Source organism: Pristis pectinata, chromosome 26 (assembly GCF_009764475.1).
Source record: "Pristis pectinata isolate sPriPec2 chromosome 26, sPriPec2.1.pri, whole genome shotgun sequence".
Classification (NCBI taxonomy): Eukaryota; Metazoa; Chordata; class Chondrichthyes; order Rhinopristiformes; family Pristidae; genus Pristis; species Pristis pectinata.
The window spans coordinates 4593332-4617641 of NC_067430.1; the positions used below are offsets into that span (position 1 = coordinate 4593332).

General features: G+C 41.6%; 1 protein-coding gene across 5 annotated transcripts in view; it reads right to left on the reverse strand.

Moving 5' to 3' along the window:
• Nucleotides 1-24310, reverse strand: part of mtor (mechanistic target of rapamycin kinase) — a 237425-nt gene that overhangs the window by 212538 nt on the left and 577 nt on the right. For 3 of the 5 annotated variants that reach the window (XM_052039584.1, XM_052039580.1, XM_052039582.1), the window contains exons 2-4: nucleotides 7186-7339; nucleotides 4688-4796; nucleotides 3617-3849 (exon numbers count right to left, since the gene is read on the reverse strand). In XM_052039584.1, coding sequence (XP_051895544.1) covers nucleotides 3617-3849; nucleotides 4688-4796; nucleotides 7186-7339 — 496 coding nt within the window. Of the gene's footprint in view, nucleotides 1-3616; nucleotides 3850-4687; nucleotides 4797-7185; nucleotides 7340-23947; nucleotides 24047-24310 lie in introns of those variants that run through there. The other 2 variants (XM_052039585.1, XM_052039583.1) reach the window with 1 other exon arrangement.

The following is a 24310-nucleotide window of genomic DNA, read 5'->3' on the forward strand; positions in this document are numbered from 1 at the left end:
TCAGACAGCATCTATGCAGTAAATGGACAGTTGATGTTTCGGGTTGAGACCCTTCATCTATCTGGATGAAGGGTCTTGACCTGAAATGTCAACTGCCCATTTCCCTCCACAGATGCTTCCTGGCCAACCTGAGTTCCTCCAGTGTTTTATGTGTTGTCCCAGATTGCAGCATCTGCAGTCTTTTGTAGCTTTCTGTATATATCCAGTAAGTGGATGAATCACACCATCAAATCCAAGTTGCGTTCAAGGATCTATGCAGAGATAGATGATCTCAGTTGGTGAGAAGGCTAAGACTTCTACTGTTGACTCTATAGGGGGAGGACGGGAGAGGAATACTAAAAAATAAAATCTGTGAAGCTTTCTGCAATAGGCATTCCATCAACCCCATTGGCATGTCTTATGTGATGAGATAATTTCAGCACTGCCTACATTCACAGCCAAAACATTTTTCAAGACTTACTGGCAAAACCTAACAGTGAAAATAAATACACGAGCATGGTATCAGGAAACTGCCAGACAGATAAAACTATATCTCAGTGTAAACCTTCACATTCAGGAGAAAAGTGGTAAGTCTGCAACTAAAATAAACAAATCTTCCACTGGTAATATTTTGCTTTAAAATTGAGGCCAAGGGTCATTCCTGAATATTAACAGGATGATGACAAACTTAACTCTCGGCTGAAAGGTCGAGAGTTTAAACAATATACCAGACTTAAGTAGGTTACAGCCCTAGGAGAATCTACATTGTTTTAGGTTCCATTGTTTGAGTGATATATTGTATTGAAATTTGCCTGGTCTGATGGGTTAAATGATTTTTTTAAAAAGATACTAAGAGATTGACATGAATAATTGTTTGCTTAAAAAAAATTTATTTCAGATTTGCAGTGTTTTTGTTAAAAAGTGCTGAAAATAGTCAGAAAGTTGTTAATCACCTGATGAAGAGTCATTGACCTGAAATGTTTAACAGATGCTGCCTGACCTGTTGAGTATTTCTAGCACTTTGTTTTTAACCCTTTGCGAGACCATGCAAAACTTACTGCAGGAGACACAAGAGACTCCAGATGCTGGAATGTGGAGCAACAAATCAAATGCTGGAGGAACTCAGCAGTTCAAGCCTCATCTGTGAAGGGAAATGGACAGTCGGCAATTTGGGTTGAGACCCTTCATCCAGTCCAGATAAAGGGTCTCGACTCGAAACGTCGACTGTCCGTTTCCCTCCGCAGATGCTGCGTGACCTGCTGAGTTCCTCCAGCATTTTGTTTGTTGCTGTATATTACTACAAGTTGAAACTCTCTTGTCTGGCATTCTGTGGTCCAGCAACTCCCATAGCCCAGCACATTTTGAATCCACGGTACAGATCTTCACTAATTAACTAATTCTAACTAAGATCTAAAATTAACTAAGGTCTGTTCTAATCGGTAGCTAATTAATGTACTAGTGAAACTTTTGCAATCTCAGCCAACAGCGTTTCTGACTTACAGAAACTTTGGGTCACGGACAGTTCTTGGAACGTGACCGGGAGGATGTCTATACTTAAAAATAACAGTTCTGCTCAGAGGAAGATGATCGGGGCAATTTCTATGGTCTGGATTTTCTGTCGTCCAGCACCAGTTGAGTCTCAAGGATGCCAGACTAGAGATTTAACCTGTAAATAATTGTATGTAAAGCACTCAGATGTTTCTGTCAGTGTCCATATTAATACTAGCGCTTTTTTGGAAAATGGAAGTATGTGACTTGTGTAAAGAAAAGTCAGCTCTCAGCCTACCTCAAACCAGCATTTTAGAACCATACAAGTCAATTAGGCAAAGAATGTGAATGAAAATCATTAGTTCTGAATTACCTTGTGGTGATGGATTTTACAAAGCAATCCTAACTACTTTTTGCATAACGTTAATGACAATGGATAAGTGGGTTTGCTGATTTAATGGTAAGCTAGAGGAAATACAAGGTGCACATTTCCAGCTTGATATTAGGTTAATAGTAATAAAACTGGTGAGTTCACACCTACTTTAACTGGACAGAAGCCTAGGCTGCTCTAATACAAAAGATTGTACAAGAACACTATAATTTGCTTTGACAATTAGTAAAACCCCTGTATTTATACCCTGCAGAATAACTTGCCGGGTGCTTTTGGAATGCACCAGATAGAGGCAGTTAAAAAATATGAAAGGGTCAGCTTCCATTGACATCTCCCTGCAGCCAGCTAAACAAAAGGAAGCAGATCCAAGTGCCTCTAAACCAAGATAGTAACAGAACAGACAAAAATTAATACGTAGCGGGTAGCGTGACGCTATTACAGCGCCAGCAATCGGGGTTCGATTCCCGTCGTTGTCTGTAAGGAGTTTGTACGTTCTCCTGTGTCCACGTGGGTTTCCTCCAGGTGCTCCGCTTTCCTCCCACATTCCAAAGGCATACGGGTAGGTTAATTTGGGTTTAAAATGGGCGGCGTGGACTCGTTGGGCCGAAAGGGCCTGTTACCACGCTGTAAATAAAATTTAAATTTAAAAATTTTAAGCTGACTGCCAGAAGGCAGAGAGGGGGGATAAAGGGGTCCTTTCCAGGATAGCTGCCAGTAACTAGTGGAATTCTGCAGGGCTCAGTGTTGGGGCCACAACTTTTCACTTCGTATATTAATGATCTGGATGAAGGAACTGATGGCATTGTGGCCATGCTTGCAAATGATACAAAGATAGGTGAAAGAACAGGTAGTGTTGCGGAGGCAGGGAGACTGCAAAAAGATTCAGACAGATTGGGAGGAGTGGGCAAAGAAGTGGTAGATGGAATACAGAGTAGGAAAGTGTAAAGTTATGCACTTTGATAGGAAGGTGTAATCTATCTTCTAAATGGGGAGAGAATTCAGAAATCAGAGGTGCAAAAGGGACTTGGGAATCCTTGTTCAGGATTCATTTTGAGAGGACTAGAAGATAAAAGCAAGGATGTACTGCTGACACATTATAAGGCATTGATCAGACCACATTTGGAATAGTGTGAACAAATTTGGGCCCTGTATCTAGGGAAAGATGTGCTGGCTCTAGAGACGGTCCAGAGGAGGTTCAGAAGAATGATCCCAGGTATGAAAGGCTTAACGTACAAGGTGGTTTGATGGCTCTGGGCCTGTACTTGGTGGAGTTCAGAAGGATGAAGGGGGATTTCATTGAATACTGAAAGGCCTGGATGGAGAGGACGTTGACAAGATGTTTCCATTAGTAGGAGAGTCTAAGAAGAGATCACAGTCTCAGAATAAAGGGACGTCCCTTTAGGATTGAGATGAGGAGGAATTTCTTCAGCCAAAAGGTGGTGAATCAGTGGAATTTGTTGCCACGGAGGGCTATAGAGTATATTTAAGGCAAAGATTGATAGATTATTGATTGGTAAGGGGGTTAAGGGGAGAATGGGGTTGAGAAAACAAAACAGCCATGATTGAAAGGCAGATCAGCCTTGATAGGCTGAATGACCTAATTTTGCTCCTATACCTTATGGTCTAAGCAAACAATAAATTCTCTGTTTTGTCTCTGCAATCTCCCACCCAAAATGAGAAGCAAAATCAAATGTTTGTTATACTTCCACTCTTCTTGTAACTTTGATATAGGTAAAACCAGTCTACAACAGCAATTACCGCAGCATGACGCCTTCCTTCATTCCGATCTGCTCCAAGCCATTCAAGTGCACGTTTGACTTCAAACTCCACATATTCAGCCGTAAAGGTATCACCAGCCATAGAAAGGCGACCCATAGCTTTTGAAGCCATTTCCATGACAACTGTGTCACTAGATGGGAGTAGGTTCCGTAGGTAATTGGCAAACCGCGTAATTCGGGTTGCATTTCCTCCTTCAACTCCAATCAGACTTACTGCATTTGGATTAAGAAATAATTTTACACATCAGATAACAGGAAACAAAGACTGGTTATCACAGTAAATAAACTAACAAAAGAAAATTGAGGAAAATATTTGTAGCTATCTGTTACAACCAAAAATAGATATCCTATCAGTTTATTTAGAATATTCAAAAATGTTAGCTTCAACATATATTTTGTGATTATCCATTCAAAAGCAAATAATCTTGTATCTATAGATAAAAGTTTCTAATTTATTTCAATCAAGCTTTTTGACTGCAGCTCAAGATTAGAAGATATACAAACTAAATTAAAACTCTGATAATTCACTATCCAATTATTCAGAAATCCTAATTCAGCATCTAGATCACCAGGTGATCTTTGCCAAGCTCCCATTCAACTCACTGGGGCCTCAGCTGCCAAGGCCCCTTTCAAGTTACCAAGGGCCCCAGTTCCCAAGCTCCCTCTAAACTGACAAGGGCCCCGGTTGCCAAGCTCCCTTTAAATTTATTGATTCTTTGCATAACATCTCAAAAAAAAATTAGAAGTGTGTTGGGGTATTCGTAGGATTAACAGCCAATAATCTGTAAAATCTGTTACCAAAGTCCCAAACCAGATTATCAGAATATCCCTGTACACGTGCTTTTCAGGGTAAATGGAAAGACTATGCCACAGACTGATTTCTCTGGGAGTTATTAAATTAAAAATGATTCTTTATAATGTACAAATGAGAACATATACCATCCCAAAAGAGGATATCCTAGAGTCTGTTACAATGAGATACAACAGTCACGCATAGATTTTAAACATGGCCAGAGATTATGCAACATAATTTTTAATAAGACAAACATACCAATTGCCAAGATACCGCCTTTCCTCTCATTCACATCAGAACTGGAAACCAGTTCAAAAATATGATGGTTCAATTCATCATAGAAAGAAGTGACTTCTTCTTGGTTGACCTAAATAGACACGTTAGAACTTAAAACATTGTAAACCTATTCATGTCATTTTAATTATCCTTAAAACAAATTCTTAAATCTCCAAGTATAATTCATCACAAGACACCAGTTGATGCAAGGAATTTATGGCAGACAAGCTGGCACCATTGGTTTAGTTTTTATCTCAATATTTAATTGTTTTCTCATGAATGAGATGTGATAATGCAAGATAAAAAGAAACAAGCAGATTGGTCACCAGCAAAAAAAACACTAGCACTGGATGGACATCCTGAAATCTCCCTTCTCAAAAAAAAAGGGGAGCCAATATAAATCCATTCAAAACAATTCTTTTTCCTTGTTTAAAAATGCATTTACCAGGAAAAAGAAATTGCCCTGGACATCGCCTGATTTTGCTGTCAGTTCTGCATGGAACTGATGGCAATTCTCAGCATGTGTCTTGGGAAGTTTCAGGACAACTGTGTGAATGGCACTCTTACTGGCTTCACCAGCAACTTCAAAGCTGCAAGCTGCTCTGGATTCCCCAGAGAATCCAATGGCAGACAAGAGCTGCTGAGATTCCTCAACATTAGGCCTAGGAATGTTTTCAGATCCTGCACCAGGTTAAACCTAAAGCAGGATCTGCAAGCCCATTCACTATAACAAAGATCATAGATGCCAAAAAAAGGCGAGAAATAATTAAAAACATTGAGAATAAGTTATTTAAAAGGGTTGTGTTTTAAGTTGACTTTTACTTTTTTGGGCAAAGATTAGAACAGAACAAGGCTTAGAATAATTTAATATATTCCTATCAGGTCACTCATCAGTATATAAAATTATGAGAGACATAGATGGGATAGAGTCTTTTCTCCCCTCAGGGTGAAAGTATCAAATCCTAGAGGGGATAGCTTTTAGGCAAGAGGGAGAAAGTTTAAAGGTGAGTTGCGAGGCACTATTTTTTTTTGTACAGAGAGTGGGAGGTGCCTGGAAGGTGCTGCCACGGGAGGTGGGAGCATCGGACAGAGGTATACCAAATTATGAGGGCCATGGACAGGGCAGATCATAGGGAACTTTTCCCCATAACAAAGGCATCTAACATTAAAGGGTAAACGTTTAGGGTATAGGGGCAAGCAGTTTAAAGGGAATCTGAAGAAGTTTTTTCCTCCCATCCAGAGGGTGGTTGGAACCTGGAATACACTTCCTGAGTCAGGATTGGAGGGAGATACGCCCATAACATTTAAGTAGCATCTAGATGACCACCAAGGCATAAAAACTACAGACCAAATGCTAATAAATGGGGTTGGTAAGATAGGTACTTGACAGTCAGCATGGACATAGTGGGCTGAATAGCCCATTTCTGTACTATGTGACTATAATACTTAGTAGATTTAGTAACCTTGACAGCTTTGACAGACAGCAAAGCTGAGGCAGGGCTTTGCCTGTTAAGTTTCCAGTGAGGTGTCATGGCAGGGCTTGCTTTAAGATATCTTTATTAGTCACATGTACATCGAAACACACAGTGAAATGTATCTTTGCGCAGAGTGTTCTGGGGACAGCCCGCAGGTGTCGCCACACTTCCGGCGCCAACATAGCATGCCCACAACTTCCTAACCCGTACGTCTTTGGAATGTGGGAGGAAATCCACGCAGACACGGGGAGAACGTACAAACTCCTTACGGACAGCGGCAGGAATTGAACCCGGGTCGCTGGCACTGTAATAGCGTTATGCTAACCGCTACACTACCGTGCCTTACCACTTTGACCCATCCACGTCACCTGAGTACATCGGTCCAAGTCACGCCACTGTTTAGAGCCTTGTCGCTCTATCTCAGAACTTCCTCAGCCAGTTTGACCTTCCATAACTGGAGAAAGTGATCCACAGAAATGGAAACAAATCTAGCGAGAACAGGCCAGGAAAATCTAGGAAATTAACACACTCCAAATTCAGAACAATGTCGCAGCTAGTAGAGTCACTGCCTCACAGCCCCAGGGACCTGGGTTTAATCCCGACCTTGGATGCTGTCTGTGTGGAGTTTGCACATTCTCCATGTGACTGTGCAGGCTTCTTCTGGGGGTTACAGATTCCAGCCACATCCCCAAGAAGTGCGGGTTGGTAGGTTAATTACTACTGTATACAGCCACAATTGAGTAGGTGAGAGGGAGGATCTGGGGGATTTTGATGGAAATGTGGGGAAAATAAAATGAGATCAGTACAAGATCAGTCCTTCATGGTTGGCATGGATTGGTGGGCAAGAGGGCTTGCTTCCATGCTTCATGACTAAATTTCAAGTGTTGTGTCCCTAATCAGCATGATCAGTAACCAAATGTAATTATATGGTCAGAGTTTTAAAAAAAATACACAATTTAATTTGGAAATATTTTTGATCAGTCCCTTTTGACTAATCAACTGTACCTCACGAAGTTCTGTGGTGACATAGTGCTGCAGGTCCTTAGCAGATTTAGCTCTGGTCTCCTCACTGCGACTCTTCAACCCATTGATAAATTGCTGAAGGACAGACCCTGTTCCTGACATTGCGTAATCTAAATTATTGCAGATTCTGCAGACGCTTTGGAAGGAAGAAATAAATTAAGATTAGTGCTCAAAAACAACACAATATTATTCCATTTATATTGAGATAAGTATAGTTGAAAACAGCAATTCCGGTCAAACTTCGGTGTAATGTATATTACATAAATTCTTCAGTTTTTACTCTTAAAAGCAGTACATGAGTAAGATCCCCAAATGTACCAAATGTTCTATTTAAAACCATTATGAAGCAGTTTCTGAAAAGATATGAAACTTGATGAGGGCGCTTGGACCAACACATTTTTTTGTCCAGTATAGTACTGCACCATTATGTGGCACTACAAAAATTTAGTGCAAACCAAGACATATTCTTCTTTAATCTTTGGCTATATAGGCACCTCACTTTGCCCCTGCAAAAAATGTAGCAACAGCACTAGGATAGAATTTCCAAGCTATTTTGAGCCATCCGCAGTTGCTGCTCATCCACCTGTTACAAATGCACTTCCTGTACCTTGTGTAGATATCCAGGTGGAAACTTCCTTGCAGAAAGCATTCTAGCATAAATCCTATCATGTGACAGGACCAGAACAAGCTCTGCCCACATTAATACTCAAAGAAATGGGACTACATGCCAAGCCACATGCTTTACTGGCTGTCAAAACAAGTTTCTAAATATCCCTGATATACAAAAACATTCAAAAACTATTAAGAATTAAACATTAAACTATTAAAGATTATTAAAAACATATCAGTAAAAATTAAAACAAAAACATTTCAGTAAATAATTATTGTAAAAAAGATATAAACTATCTTATGCTTGCCCAAGTCCCTTGCATCTGTTCCTTCACCAGGATTTACCCAATACAGGTTCAGCAGATTGATACTCCATGAGGTATCCAATATCAGAGTATAACTCGCAAAACTCCAAAAGGCACCTGTCAGGAAGTTCAGAACATCATGGGAGTCCTGATCTTGATACTTACAGAGGCAAATGCTGAGAGTTCCATGTGGAATTGCTGTCATGTCATAGGAAAATTCAGGCTATTAACATGGCAACTGCTCTGCTCAAGACTGCAAGAAATTGCAGAGCATTGTGGACACAGCTCAGTCCATCATGAAAAGCAGCTTCCCCTCCACCAACTCTATCAATGCTTCACACTGCCTCAAGAAAGCACCCTGGTCATTCTCTCTTCTACTGCCTTCCATAGGGCAGGAGACACAAAAGCTCGAGAGCACAAGCCACCAGGCTCAAGGACAACTTCTAACCCATTATTAAGACTCTTAAATGGATGTCTTGTATAAGATGGACACCTGACCCCACAATCTACCTTGTCATGGCCCTTGTACCTTTTTGTCTACCTGCACTGCACTCTCTCTGTAACTGTAACATCAAATTCTGCATTCTGTTATTGATTTTCCCTTTGCACTACCTCTATGCACTTATGTTTTGACACGATCTGTATGTATGGCATGCAAAGCAAGTTTTTCCACTGTATTTCGGTAGATGTGACAATAATAAACCAATAACATCACCGGTGAAAGATACCCATTCACTGAGGCCACAATGACTAATGATACATTCAATCACTTAGGACCATCAAGCGTAGAAAATATTTGTTTCTCAATTATGTATTTCCCATTCCCCCTGAAAAATTTGCAGTTGCTCTTTCTCCAGGCACCTTAGCATGTGAGCCTAAACTCTTTCTAAGACTGAAGATTCTACATTGATGTTGGTCAATGGAAAGCAGAAATCAAACACGCACAACTGCGGCACCACAGATGAATCTATTAACATTTTCCTGTTACTTCATACTTTAAATTGTTTCAGGTAACTTCAATGCCAATAGCAGAAGGTTACTTTTGTATTCTTTTATAAGCTTCTAGTGTCAGGAATCTCACTATTATTTGCTACTATGCCAAGGCTATTCCCTGCCTACGCTCCCAATGTATTGATGTAAAAGGACAGCAGAATTATGGTTATGTAATTCAAGTGTTCAAAAACGAGAAACAAAAGCAAAATGCTTCCAGGCAAACCAAAAAACAACCTAATAGGGATGCAAGTTCTCTTCTTTCTCTGACTCGATCTTGTGGACATACAATCAGGGTCTGCACTTTTTATGATGATAATACAAAACTAATTCCTGCGATATTGAACATTTTTAAAAAAGGCAACAAGAACCTGCAGAATCTTTATTCACTGTATAAAGGAAAACACTACTGGACACTGGCTCTTAAATACAAAGCTCTTGTGGCACTTGACAAGTGCTATCAAAATCTTTAATAATACAATGCTTGCAAATGAATTCCCCACCCTCACTAAGATTACCTTTCCCCCCTTTAAAATTGAGATTTCCAATGTATTTTTGCATATTCCACTGTGAAGGAGAACATAAAGTGTGTTTGACATGTTATTCCATTATAATCTATCTTATTCCAAGGAAACCATATGTACTTACACTGCCTCCTTCCCTGTTACATACTTGAAATCTGTGTTCATATATCTTGCTAGTTTTCTCACATATTTTCTCCTACAATGAATTTTAGGCCACCTTTTAATGAACCTGTTCCTCCCTATCTTACTAAAAATATTAAAAATAGAACAAGGACTAGATCCCTTACACCTGTTCTGCCATTCAGAAGCTCACATCTGATCCTTTACCTCATCACCACCTTCCTGCACTAACCCCATATCCCTTGATTCTCAAATTAATCAAGAATATATTGGATTAGATTGGTTTATTGTAACATACACCAGGGTGCAATGAAATTCCTGGCTTGCGTGAAGCTCAGAGTAAACAGTGTACATGGTAATAATAAATGCAACAATAAACACCATGACAAGCACAAAAGCGGCAGAATGGTGCAAAGATTGCAGTGCAAAAAGCAATGCTGAAGTGACAAGAAAGGAATAACTGAGAGAGGTAGAATTAAGAGTCCAAGAACAGGCAGCACCACCAGGAAGGGGATGTGAAAGAGGTGACTGGTTCAGAAGTCTGACAGCAGTGGGGAAGAAGCTGTTCTTAAGTCTAGATGTCCGGACTTTCAAGCTCCTGTATCTTCTCCCAGAAAGTAGAGAAAGAAAAGCGAATGGCCAGCATGGCAGACATCCTCGCTGATACTTTTAGCCTTCCTGAAGCAATGCACCATGAAGATAGACTCGATGGGAGGAAGTGACGAGCCTGTGACGAACTGGGCAGTGCTAATCACTCTCCGCAGGTTCCATCGGTCCAGAGGAGAGCACCCCATCAGGATACTTTCCACAGCACATCTGTAGAAGTTCAAGAGAATCCTCACAGACATCCTGAGAAGATTCAGCATGTCTAAGAAAATAAAAATGCTGATATGCTTTCTTGATCACCTCCTCAGTGTACAAGGACCAGGTGAGGTTGCTGGTGATATGAAGCTGTTGACCATACAGCAACTGTTGATGAGGACACCATCCCCCACCCCTACTTCCTTAGGTCAACAACCACCTTTCATTTTGTTCACATTAAGGGCTAGGTTGTTGTTCTGACACCAGGACACAAAGTTTGCGATTTCTTTCAAATATTCTCGTCTTATCATGGTCGTTGATTAGGCTGATAACAGTGGTATAATCAGCAAACTTAACGACTGAGTTGGCGCTGTTCCTGGCTACACAGTCATGGGTATACAGGGAGCAGAGCAGGGGACCGAGCGTACAACCCCCTATCTTGAATATAGCTTCACTTCCCTCATGGTAAAGAAATTTCTACTCATCTCAGTCTCAAATGGCTAAACAGCTTATTCTGAGATTCTGATGTCTGATAATAGATACCCCAGTAAGGGAAAACATCATCCCTGCCTCTACCATATCAAGTCCCACCACAATTTTGTATGCTTCAATTATATCACCTTCTGAGTTCTGGAGAGTACAGGTTCAGTCAGTTTAAACTCATCTCGTAGGATATTTTCAACTGGCCTGGGATCAGGGTCTGAGCAAACTGATTAACTAGGGCTATAGATAAGGCTTTAACCTAAATAATAGGTAAAGGGTTCTGGTAAGGGGCAACTTAGAAAGTTAAAGAGAAAAAAACAATGCAATAATGCGGGCCATCGAAATGGGTAATAATAACCAAAGTGTGTCAGGAATGGACAGGGCATACAAATCTGAGCCCTATTAGAGTCACCGTAGAGAAAAACGGTAAAAAGGCAAAACTGATGGGTCTTTTATCTGATTATTTTATCCATTCACTAACCTAGTTTCAAGATTTAGTTAAATGTGTGCGGTAGATTATATTTTAAAGTCTCACCAACCACATTATCTCAGACTCCACATCTGATCAACTCAGGAGCCAAAAAAAACAAACGAAGCATTTAGATTTAAAACCGCGACTTGTCTTTGCCTCACTCAAGTCCCTTAATCACCAAAGTCCATTTTCCATAGATAACAGGCACTACATACTGTGCTAAAAACAAGCTGTGTTAAATTTAGCAGAACCCAGATATTCCCAGATAGGACAGGTTCTGAGTCAGTTCACAATAACTTCAGTTAACTAGTTCTACGTGGTTACGTAATTAACTGCAAGAGCAGCAGTCTATTTTTTTTAAGATAAAAACTTTTTACTATTTACCATTGTGGATAAAAACCACAAAGTTGAGAAAATCTTACAGTAAAATTTAACATAATATTCAAAATGAAAACACCTCTTCACTCCCCAAAGTGATATAACAGACACTGCACTTGATGGTAACATTATTAGCTTCTTCTTTTAACCTCGCAAAACTTCTTCAGTTGGCCACAGATTTATCACATTACTCTTTTAAGTTATATCTCAGTGAAACATATGTTCATTGACAATCATGAAATATTTGTATTTCTGGACTCTATTTATCCAGATACAGCAACATATCTGTCAAAAAGACAATAAAATACACTCTCTGTTTTGGAGAAATGGACTTCCTTTTTTCACCAAAAATGTTCAGAAGGTTATTTCGTTTTGAGTTGCAGAGTCATTTTCTCTTCAGAATACCAGCTCATTCACTGCAGAATGATAATGTGAGTGAGATTTTATCAATGAACTCCAAAAAAAGGTGATTTAAAACTGATTCACTACATGGTATACCACGTATTTTTGACATTTTAAAACACAAGTTCCAAATAAGTTTGTAGACTGAGGGAAAAGATGTACTGAGATGTCCATAGTTTAGGAAGGCAGTCCTCACCTTTGCATGCATCAGTAACCTACTTACATCTCTTGTTGCTGAGATTCCTCCCAGAGCAATGACAGCAAAGTTATGTTGATACACCTACATTAAGTCAGCATGACGAAGTCTCAATACTCATGCCACAATGTGTTTAAAATGGTCAAGTCTTACCCAAATGCAAGTTTTAATTAAATATAGCCATCAATGTCTAAATGCAGCCATGATTTTCTTGTCCTCATTCATAGGACATGGGCTTCACTGGCAAGGTGAGCATTTATCGCTCATCCTTAATTGCCCAAAGGTGGTGATAGTGAGCACCCTTCCTGAAGTGCTGCAGTGCATCTGGTGAAAGCATAGCGCTGGTGGAAACGGCATTCCAGCATTTTAACCCAGCAGAGATAGAACATAGAACAGTACAGCACAATACAGGCCCTTCGGCCCACAATATTGTGCCGACCTTTAAACCTCGCCTAAGACTATCTAACCCCTTTCTCTCACATATCCCTCTATTTTAAATTCCTCCATATGCTTATCCAGTAATCTCTTGGATTTGACTAATGTACCTGCCTCCACTAGCGCCCCAGGCAGCGCATTCCATGCCCCAACCACCCTCTGGGTAAAAAAACCTTCCTCTGATATGTCCCTTGAACTTCCCACCCATTACTTTAAAGCCATGCCCTCTTGTATTGAGCATTGGTGCCCGGGGATAGAGGCACTGGCTGTCCACTCTATCTATTCCTCTTAATATTTTATATACCTCTCATCATGTCTCCTCTCATCCTCCTTCTCTCCAAGGAATAAAGCCCTAGCTCCCTTAGTCTCTCCTCATAATGCATACTCTCTAAACCACGCAGCATCTTGGTAAATCTCCTCTGCACCCTTTCCAACACTTCCACATCCTTCCTATAATGAGGCGACCAGAACTGAAAGACGTTACAATTTTCATGTCACGATGGTGTGCAACTTCAAGGAGAATTTGGAGGTGAATATGTTCCCATCATATGTCCTTCAAAGTGATAACGGTTGCAGGTTTATACAATGCTGCTGAAGCCTTGAAGTATTGTTGCAGTGTATTTCGTGGATAGTACTTAGTGATGCCAAGTTAAATCCTCAACCATAGTTGTAGGGTGCAATGAGCAGCCACAGATTTGAAATTTACTTCTGTCTCTTAAGTGGGCATGGCATTCCACTGAATACACTCACCCTTCGAGAAATATTTTTTTTGTTCATCAATATTCCTTGCTACCAAGTATAATGCTGGAATCAAGGGCTTGTTTAATAAGCTTATAAAATGTTTTTAAAAGGCCATTTGCCAAGGTCTTAGCTTTCAGAAATCACTATTATTGTGCTGAGATATTGCTGAAACTATGCAGAAAATGAGTAAATACTAACAAGTACACAAATGTTACTTTATGTCCATCATTTTAAAAAATATATATTCATTATGTTCTTTCATTTGCTGACTCATATTTTGCAGAAATTATGAAATAAACTCCTAAAGCAACTAAATCCCAAATGTTTTTAAATTCCAAGCAACCCCAAGGACTATAGTCAAAAACGTTCAACACATGCACTTAGCCCATGGCAAACACAAAAAGTTGATCTACTCCAGCAGGGGTCTGTACTAAACCTTTCAAACATGCTGAAAGGCAAGAAGAAATGCTGAAGTCATTTGTACAAACACAAACCTTTTCTGGACCCCCAGAGTGTGATCATCACCAAACGTTTACAATTCGATATATACATAACAGGAAAGGCTGGTTGTGTCCCCAAAATAATAAACATCAGGATCGTTATTAATGTAAAACTCCATTCACTAACTTTTCAGAATGTGATAAGCTTAAACTGTTCCCCATCAAACCTTATTATTATGCTAATGAACAAACCCTATGCTAATAGACAAACATCTGATAGTTCATGTAGCAGGCAAAATGGGGTGAAGAGAATACAATCAAAGAGTAGGATGTGTTAATCAAAATGTCACAGGTGTGGGTTTTTTTTAATATAAAAAAATGAGGGCTCAGGACAAATTTTGGTTACTTGTAGATGGCTGTGGGCAGGACTGATCCCCGATCGCATTCTGAATGATCATCAGGGTGAGTCATGTTGAAAATCATCTACAGTTGAAAAGCAATTAATACTTAAAGCACAGCTTGCAAGGAAACTACGGACAGAGTTGGCCTCCTGTGTTATACCTGGGAATGACTCTTCAAAAATATTGCTGGAGTGAATTGTGTTTAGAATTAGAAAGAAGGAAATGTGAGTGGATGTCATATTTACAGTTAAGAGTTAAAGCAGGTAAGGTATATCATTGTACAACAGTTTTTAGTATTTCACGTTACATAATCTTCCATAATTTCATATAACACCATATGATTTTATTTCTTTTTATGACCCAAAGAAATACCTACATCATCCTTCTTTTCAGGAATTGGCTCAGTTTCCACAAGTTAATAGTCTTCCAATACCCACTGGTTAAGTTTAGAGCAGCACTTCACAGCCTTCCTGACAACAACATATCCAGTAATTTCAGATCATAATGATTATGTCCATTTATTTCTCATGGAAACTGCAATAATTCTAGTTTTGTGGCTTCACCACAACTATTTTTTTATTCCCTTGCCCCACTGCCCTGCCAGCTGCCTTACCCATCATTCTTTCAGTCACTTACTCATTCCTTCCTTCTAAATTAGTACATATCTTCCATTATGTTCTTTCCTCCTTTTCCTTGACTCTGTACTAGCTTAAAACTTGTTATTTCTCTGTTTGTGGTTCTGATGAAAAGTCATTGATCTTAAGTATTAACCATTTCCCTGAAATTTGTGGTTCTGATGAAAAGTCATTGATCTTAAGTATTAACCATTTCCCTGAAATTTTAACCTGCTCTCAAAAATACAGGCATTATCTGCTTTTATGTTAGAATATTGTTGAAATACAGAGAGTTGGCACCTCTTGTTAAAACATACAATTTTAAAACTGATATTCATCCCACAACTTTACAGCATAAGTTGCTACACAAAAAAAATTCATCAACATATATTCTTACCCAAAATGTAAATGCAAGTTACTCATCGTTCCAGGTTCCCAACTTGTTTGCCTACTCTCACAATTTCCTATTGATGATTACATACTGGCAATGGAACAAACATAGAATGTATTCTCAGAGGTCTGATGGCTGTCAGCTAGTTAAATACCTACTTCAACCACTGTAACATTCCATCTATTTAAGCACAAGCTTCTTTTATAGCTCCTCCCCTTTTAAAGATTACATTATCAATTCAAAAGAAGCCTTTGCAAATTACATACCATGTACCAATGATTTTACTGATAAAGTTTAGGTGGTTAAACTTTTACTCTGAGTCAATGAATAAGGACATATAACTTTGGCAGAAATGAGCCTCAAAGTAATGCCAGATCACATGATATTGTTAACAGATTAGTAACACATAGTTTACATATACTGATCTGCTACTGCAGTTGGCACTTAATCGACAAGGCACAGTCAAAATTTAAATTCTAAGCCTGAATGTTATATTTGGCTGTACTAGCCCATTGACTGCACAGCTCCTAACTAACTCAACATCTCAATTCAGCAACTGTCCTCTGAGGCAAAGCAGGCTGCAACTGGGGAATTCCCAACTCCCCAAATTGGGGAATCTAGTAGCTCAATCCAGTACAGGCCTATTGGTAAATGCAACTGATAATGAGAGATGTTTAAGAACAATAGAAGTTAATTTAGGTAACTTTATTAAAAAAAACATATTCTCTGTTTGTAATTAACCCTACAGCTCAGGCATTAACAGCATTCAGGGGTGAAGGGGAGACCACAAACAGTTGCATCTGATCCCCAGCTGATTGTGGCCTTCTGCACTGTCTCCCACAGGTACAGTGGACTAAAATGTACTCACCAGAGATCACAAGAGAAGTGGGAGTGAGGATGCCCTGGGTGGGGGAGGAGAAGATGGTTTGCCCTGGGGGAGGGGGGTGGGGAATGCCCTGAGTGGGGGAGGAGAAGATGGTTTGCCCTGGGGGAGGGGGTGGGGAATGCCCTGGGTGGAGGAGAAGGTGGTTTGCCCTAGGGGAAGGGGGTGAGGGATGCCCCGGGGGGGAGGAGAAGAAGATGGTTTGCCCTGGGGGAAGGGGTTGAGGAATGCCCTGAGTGGGGGAGGAGAAGATGGTTTGACCTGGGGGAAGGGGGTGAGGAATGCCCTGAGTGGGGGAGGAGAAGATGGTTTGACCTGGGGGAAGGAGGTGAGGAATGCCCTGAGTGGGGGAGGAGAAGATGGATTGCCCTGGGTGGGGGGGGGGGGTGAGGAAAGCGTGAAAGAGGTATAATTTCCAGCTCTTTAATAATATTCTTCACATCCACCTGAACATGTATTTAGAGAGCTTGCTACATTGATAGGATCTTTGTTTAACAACTAAACAGAAGTAAAGAACATCCATAATACAGCATACTCTCAGTACTGCACGCCAGTCTAGATTATTACTTGAACCAACATCTTTCTAATTCAGCTGCCATGTGATTGAAGAATATTAACAGTAAATTGATCAGATTATTCCCTGGCCCATGAAAATCCTAAAACACTTACAAACATAACAAGCCCTCACATAAGGAGGATCTGAATTTAGACTGTGCCTTTCAGAAGTTCATGTCAATCCATAGCAGTTTACAGCCAGCAAAGTATTTTTTGAAGTATACAGTCTGTTACATTTTAAGAAATGCAGCAGCCAATTCCAGATAACGTTTCCTTTTTTAAGGGGGATTTTGATGGTGGGATTAATACAGGGGTAGTGCACTGGGGCTGACTCCCCTGCTCTTTGTTGACATACTGCCAAGAGGTTTTTTTTAATGTCCATCTGCAGCAGTTGGGTCTGCAATTTAAATGTCTCATTTAAAAAGTGGCACTTCCAACACTGTGCCACCTTCAGTGCTGCAGGATAGCTTTTAGGCAACTAAAAAAAAGAGCATTTAAAGATTAAAACCTCAAACCTGGCACAAATCTCATGGTCTGCCAAGCAGTGCTGACTTTTGTCCTCCCATGCGTCTGAAACACTACCCAGAGAAGGCACCTTAAAGCACGAGAAAGATACCACTAGTCCTATCCCCACAAAAATCCCGAGTTGACCAGAAGGATAAGTGAACCAATGTCACGGTTCTTTTCCAGACTTGCATCCTCATGGGGGGAGGAGGGGGTCTGGGGGTGTCCCCTGTCCCCCACCCTAACAAAAAGACTGCCCAATTTAAAAAAAGGAAAAAAAATCAAGGATAAAAAAATCAAGGATGTTCTCAAAGCCTCCTCAAAGAAATACAGTGTCCCACTGACTCCTGAGGATGCCTGGCCGATGAACAACTCAAAGTGGGGAAGGAGCACTTGGGATATCACCAAGGAGCACACAGAAGCCCAACGTAAATGCAGCATGTGCACACTAGATCAGAAACTATGGACCCACCCAGTCAGGGGTCTCTTATCCGATCTGTGAAAAAGTCTGTGGTTCCTACATTGGCCTATCAGAGACCATAGAACTCATGGAATCAACTCCAAGGGTATTGGTATATTATTGTCACTTGTACTGAGGTACAGTGAAAAACTTGTCTTGCATACCGATGGTACAGGTCAGTTCATTACACAGTACAGCTACATTGAGTTACACAGAGTGCATTGATGTAGTACAAGTAAAAACAATAACAGTACAGAGTAAAGTGTCACAGTTACAGAGAAAGTGCAGTGCAATAAGGTGCAAGGTCACAACAAGGTAGATCGTGAAGTCATAGTCCATCTCATTGTATAAGGGAGCCGTTCAATAGTCTTATCACAGTGGGGTAGAAGCTGTCCTTAAGTCTGGTGGTACATGCCCTCAGGCTCCTGTATCTTCTACCCGAATCAGCCTGAAATTTGAGCTCAAGTCTCTGAAGTGGAACTATTACCAGCAACTGTCCAACTCAGACACAAGAATAATTACTATTGGCCCACAAATGACACTGACTTAGGATTGCAAAATGATGCTCCACATGGCGCCTTTAACAAATATCCAAAGGCCCTTCAAACTAGATTTGATACCGACCAAGATATGCAAATATCACGCGAGAAGGCGAACACAGAAATAGGAGTGGCCACCACTTCCCACCTGCAAGCCACCAACCGGCCCCGAACCAGCCTCCAGTAAGATTTCAGGAATCATTTTACAATATGTTTTCATAAAAATAGTTCTTCAAAAACAATGATAATAGCAGAACACCCAGTATTTTTGCAAATTTATCTGTACTGCATTGTAAACACTGAATGGGTAAGTTAATGAATTGAATCTTTCAAGGGCGTATTTCTGTCTAAGCAAAGTTAATTCATTTAAAATAATAAAAAAAACAATGCTGAGATGTGTGAGGTGGTACACTTTGGAAGGACAAACTCCAGGGCAGAGTACAGGGTAAACGGCAAGGTACTTGGCAGTGTGGAGGAGCAGAGGGATCTGGGGGTTCATATTCACAGTTTGTTGAAAGTTGCCTCACAGGTGGAAAGAGCAGTTAAGAAGGCCAATGGGATGTTGGCTTTCATAAGTCGCGGGATTGAGTTTAAGAGCCGCGAGGTTATGATGCAGCTTTACAAAACTCTAGTTAGGCCACACTTAGAGTACTGTGTTCAGTTCTGGTCGCCTCATTATAGGAAGGATGTGGAGGCGTTGGAGATTTACCAGGATGCTGCCTGGATTGGAGAGTATTGAATATGAGGAGAGGCTTAAGGTGCTAGGGCTTTATTCACTGGAAAGGAGGAGGATGACAGGAGACCTGATAGAGGTATATAAAATATTGAGAGGAATAGATAGAGTAGACAGTCAGCGCCTCCTTCCCAGGGCACCGATGCTCAAGACGAGAGGTCATGGCTTTAAGGTTATGGGTGGGAGGTTCAGGGGAGATGTCAGAGGGAGGTTTTTCACCCAAAGAGTGGTTGGTGCATGGAATGCACTGCCTGGGGTGGTGGTGGAGGCAGATACATTGAACAGGTTCAAGAGCTTGTTGGATAGGCATATGGAGGAATGTGAGATAGAGGGATATGCGGGAGGAAGGGGTTAGGTAGTGTGAGGGTGGTCTGATGGACGGCACGACACGGTGGGCCGAAGGGCCTGTTTTGTGCTGTATGGTTCTATGGTTCTATGGAGATACTCATCAAGTAAAGCCGCATCTGTGGAAAGAGTACTGGAAAGTGAGGAAGTAAGCATTTTTACAGTAGCAGAGAGGGCTGGGGGAGAAAACAAGAGGATTGCCTGTGATAGGCTGTCTAAGTGATATAATTGTTTTTGGTGTTATCTAAGAGCAGGATCTGTTTGGAAGAACAGATCATCCTCTTTCCCTTCAAGGGAAAAAAAATGAACAATGGAATTGCAAGAACCAATCATAGTAGTTGCTGGAAAGCTGAAATGAAGCACGGATTGGCTCTCGGGACTGAGAAGATAAGATATCTTTATTAGTCACATGTACATCAAAATACACAGTGAAATGCACCTTTTGCGTAGTGTTCTGTGGGCAGCCCACAAGTGTCGTCACGCTTCTGGCACCAACATAGCTTGCCCACAACTTCCTAACCCTACGTCTTTGCAATGTGGGAGGAAACTGGAGCACCCGGAAGAAATCCACGCAGACACAGGGAGAACGTACAAACTCCTTACCATGTCCAGAATTGCTGGCGCTGTAATAGCGTAACGCTTACTGCTACACTACCATGCCTGAAGTTATAGCCATAACAGAAACATGGCTGAGAGAAGGGCAGGACTGGCAGCTTGATGTCCCAGGATACAGATGCTACAGGTGTGAGAGGTACAGGTAAGCGAGGAGGGGTGTTGCCTTTTTGATAAGGGAAGACGAAACTGCAGTGCTTAGAGATGACATTCTTGGGAGATCGTCTGGTGAGACCACATGGGTAGAACTTAGAAACAAAGGGAGGGTCACTCTTGTGGGGCTGTATTATAGACCCCCAATAGTCAGTGGGAACTTAAGGAGCGAGTGTGTAGAGAAATTGCTCAAAGTTGTAAGAATAACAGGGTTGTATTAGTGGGAAGTTTTAATTTCCCTGGTATTATCTGGGCCACCCAGTGGAATTTGTGAAACGTGTCCAGGAAAGTTTGAGTCAATAAGGAATGAAAAGTGGTAGTCAGACAGCACTTTGGCTCTAGTGACCATAATTCTATTCCTGTTAAGATAGTGATGGAAAAAGATAGAACAGTCCACAGGTTAGCATCCCAAACTGAAGCAGGGCTAATTTTGGGGTAATTAGGCAGGATCCAGCAGAGGTCAACTGGGTGAGCCTTTTTGAAGGGAAAGGGACAAATGGCAAGTGGGAGGCTTTTAAGAGTGTATTATCTAGAGTCCAGGGGCAGCAAGCTTCTGTTAGAGTGAAGGGTAACCTGGCAAGTTTAAGGAACTCTGGTTGAAAGAGATATCAAGGCTCTGGTCATAAAAAAAAGGAAGCATACATTGAGAATAGGAGGTCAGGGACGAGTGAATCTCTTGATGACTATAAGAAGACTATGAATACACAAGCGAGAAATCAGAAGGGCAAAGTGGGGTATGAGATGGATCTGGCAGGTAAAGTTAAGGGAAATCCTAAGAGGTTCTGTAGCTATATTAGTAAAAGGGTGGCTAGGGAGAGAGCAGATCCCCTCAGGGATCAGAAGGCCACCTATGTCTCGAGCCACAGGAGATGGGTGGGATTTTTGACCAACATTTCTCCTCGGTGTTCACTGAGGAGAAAATCATGGTTGCTCAAGAGATAAGGGAAGCAAGTGGAGATGTTTTGGAGAACATTCATATTAGGGAGGAGGTAATTGCAACCTTACAGTGCATTAAGGTGGATAAATCCCCAGGGACTGACCAAGCGCATCCTCAGACTTTGTGGAAATTGCGAAGGCCCTTGCGGAGATTTTTGCTTCATCGTTGCCACTGGTGAAGTTCCCGAAGACTGGAAGGTGGCAAATGTTGTTCTGTTGTTTAAGGAGGGTAGCAAGGACAAGCCAGGGAACTACAGGCCGGTCAGACTGACATCATAGTGGGGAATAGTAAAGAGCAGGATCTGCCAGCATTTAGATAGACAAAGTCTGATTGGGAGGAGTCAGCAAAGCTTTGTGCATTGAAAGTTGTGCTTGTCGAGTCTTTTAGAGTTCTTTGAAGTAATCAAAAGCGTAGATGAGGGTAGGGCAGTGGATGTTGTCCATTTAGACTTTAGCAAGGCCTTCAACAATTCCCGCATGGTAGGCTGGCCTGGAAGGTTAGGTTCCATGGAATCCAGGGAGAGCTAGTTAGGTGGACTCAAAACTGGCTCAGAGTAGGAAGCTGAAGGTAGTGGTTGAAGGTTGTTTCCTCAGAACAGAGGCTGGTGACTAGTGGTGTGTCGCAAGGGTTGGTCTTGGGACCCTTGTTATTCACTATTTATATAAATGATTTGGACGGGAATGTACAAGGCTTGACCAGTAAGTTTGTGAATGACATGAAATTAGTAAGTGTAATAGTGAAGGAGGTTATCATAGATTACAGGGGGATCTTGATCAGTTAGGGAAGTAGGCTGAGTAGCAAATGGAGTTCAACATAGTTAAGTGTGAGGTGATGCATTTTGGGAAGTCAAACCAGTAGGACTTGTACTATGAACAGTAGGGCACTAGGGAGTGTAATGGAACTGAGGGATCTAGGAGTACAAGTGTGTAGTTCATTGAAGGCAGCATCACAGATTGACAGGGTGGTGAAAAAGGCATTCAGCATTCTGGCCTTCATCAGACAGGGCATTGAGTTAGGACATCATGCTGCAGTTGTATAATTCATTGGTGAGGCTGCACTTGGAGTACTGTGTACAGTTTTGGTCACCCTGTTATAGGAAAGGCATGGTTAAACTGGAAGGAGTGCAGGGAAGATATACAAGGATGTTGCCAGGACTAGAGAGCCTGAGGTATAGGGAGTGGTTAGCCAGACAAGGTCTTTACTCCACTGAACATAGGAGAATGAGGGGTGACCTTACAGAAGTGTTTAAAATAAGAGACATAGATAAGGTGGATGGTAACAGTCTTTTCCCCAGGGTAGGGAATCCAAAACTAAGGGTCATATGTTTAAGGTGAGAGGGGAAAGACTTAAAAGGGACCTGGGGGGCAGTTTTTTCATGCAGAGGATGGTGAGTTTATGGAACAAGCTGCCAGAGGAAGTGGCTGAGGCAGGTACAATAAGAAGCACTTGGAGGGGCAGGGATTAGAGGGATATGGGCCAAAATTGGGACTAGCTGGGTGGACACCATGGTTGGCATGGACTAGTTGGGCCAAAGGGCCTGTATTCATACTGTATTGCTCTATGAGAGAAAGAGAAAAGTTGGAAATACTCAACAAATCAGGTAGCATCTGTGAAGAGAGTAAAGCTGAATACTGTTACAGGTGGATGACCAGTTCTAACAGAGAAAAGGCAAATGATCAGAATTTGTTGAATTGAATATTGAGCCTGAGGGATGCAACACGCCTAGATGGAAAATGACCTGCTGTTTCTCAGGTTACATTGGGTTTTACCAGAACAGTGCAAGAGGCCAAAGACAGAGCAATCAGAATGGGAGCAGAATGAACAATTGAGGTAACAAATCTCCAGAACCTCAGGGTCACCATTTCAAACAGAGCTGAAATACTTTGCCAAGCAACCTGCCTTTGGTTTCTCCAACAGAGGTCATGTTGTGAGTACCAAACAATATACACTAAATTGAAAGATATGCAAATGAATTGCTGTCTGAACCAGAAGGACCGTTTGGCTCCCTGGAAGGTGGGAAGGAATGAGGTTAAAAGCATTTATTTTAGCTCTTGCATAGAAACGTGCATGAGACAAGAGTGATTAAAGATAGAAGTGAACTAGGAAGTTGTAGAAAACATTATAACACTGAATGGGGAGGGGAAGATTTATCTGGTGGTGGAATCACATTGTATGAGGTGCAAGTTACACAGGATAAACTGTTGAATGTGGAGGCTGATGAGGTGGAAAGTGAGGACAACGGCGATCCTATCAGGTGGGGGCGAGTGATAAGAATTCCAGGTTGAGATCCCCAACAGCCACTGTGGAAGCCAAGGCTGACAAAAAAAAAAGACACCTCAGAAGCATTAGAATGGAAAGTCTGGCTGTGAGGACAGACACGAAGAAGACTAGGAGAATGGAATGGGATCTATATGGAGAACAATGTGGATGGAGATGAACTCAGAGCTTGTACAGTTGCTGGGTAAATTATATATATTCTAAATGCCCCCAAAGTTACCCTTAACGCTTACATTACAACTATGGGTACATCTCTGCAGTAAAGCAGTACATTTCACTCTGGAATGCATTGTATTGCCGGTAACTGGTTGCACTGGGATGAATTATGAAGGATAATAAATTCCCTATCGTATTAAACTCTGCAAGAATCATCAGAATCCAAGGATTGCTCTCCGCTAATCACCAGGTAGGTAACAGAATCGTGCGGACACCGTTAATACTCACTCTCCTGACGTTTTATGACAAACAGCCGGTGAAACCCTCACTTCAAAACATTGACGTGCCGTTCGCAAGAGCCGCCATGTTGAAAGCGAGGAAAATGACCCGCCGGCGCCGCCTGCCCTGATTGACGCTCGGGTCAGCCAATCAACGCATCACATCCCAGATGACGCTGCCTGGGTCGCGGGGAAAGAACCCGCCCAACTGGGGGACGGTGCGCCAGGGAATTCCACTGACGTCGAGCGGGGGCTCGGTGAGAGGGAGTGCGCATGTCCCCCGGCTGCCGAGGACTGGCGCGTGCGCAGATGCGGCGCCTGGGCGGTCGGAGGGAGGGAGGCGGCGGTGACTGCGCCTGCGCAGATGCGGCTC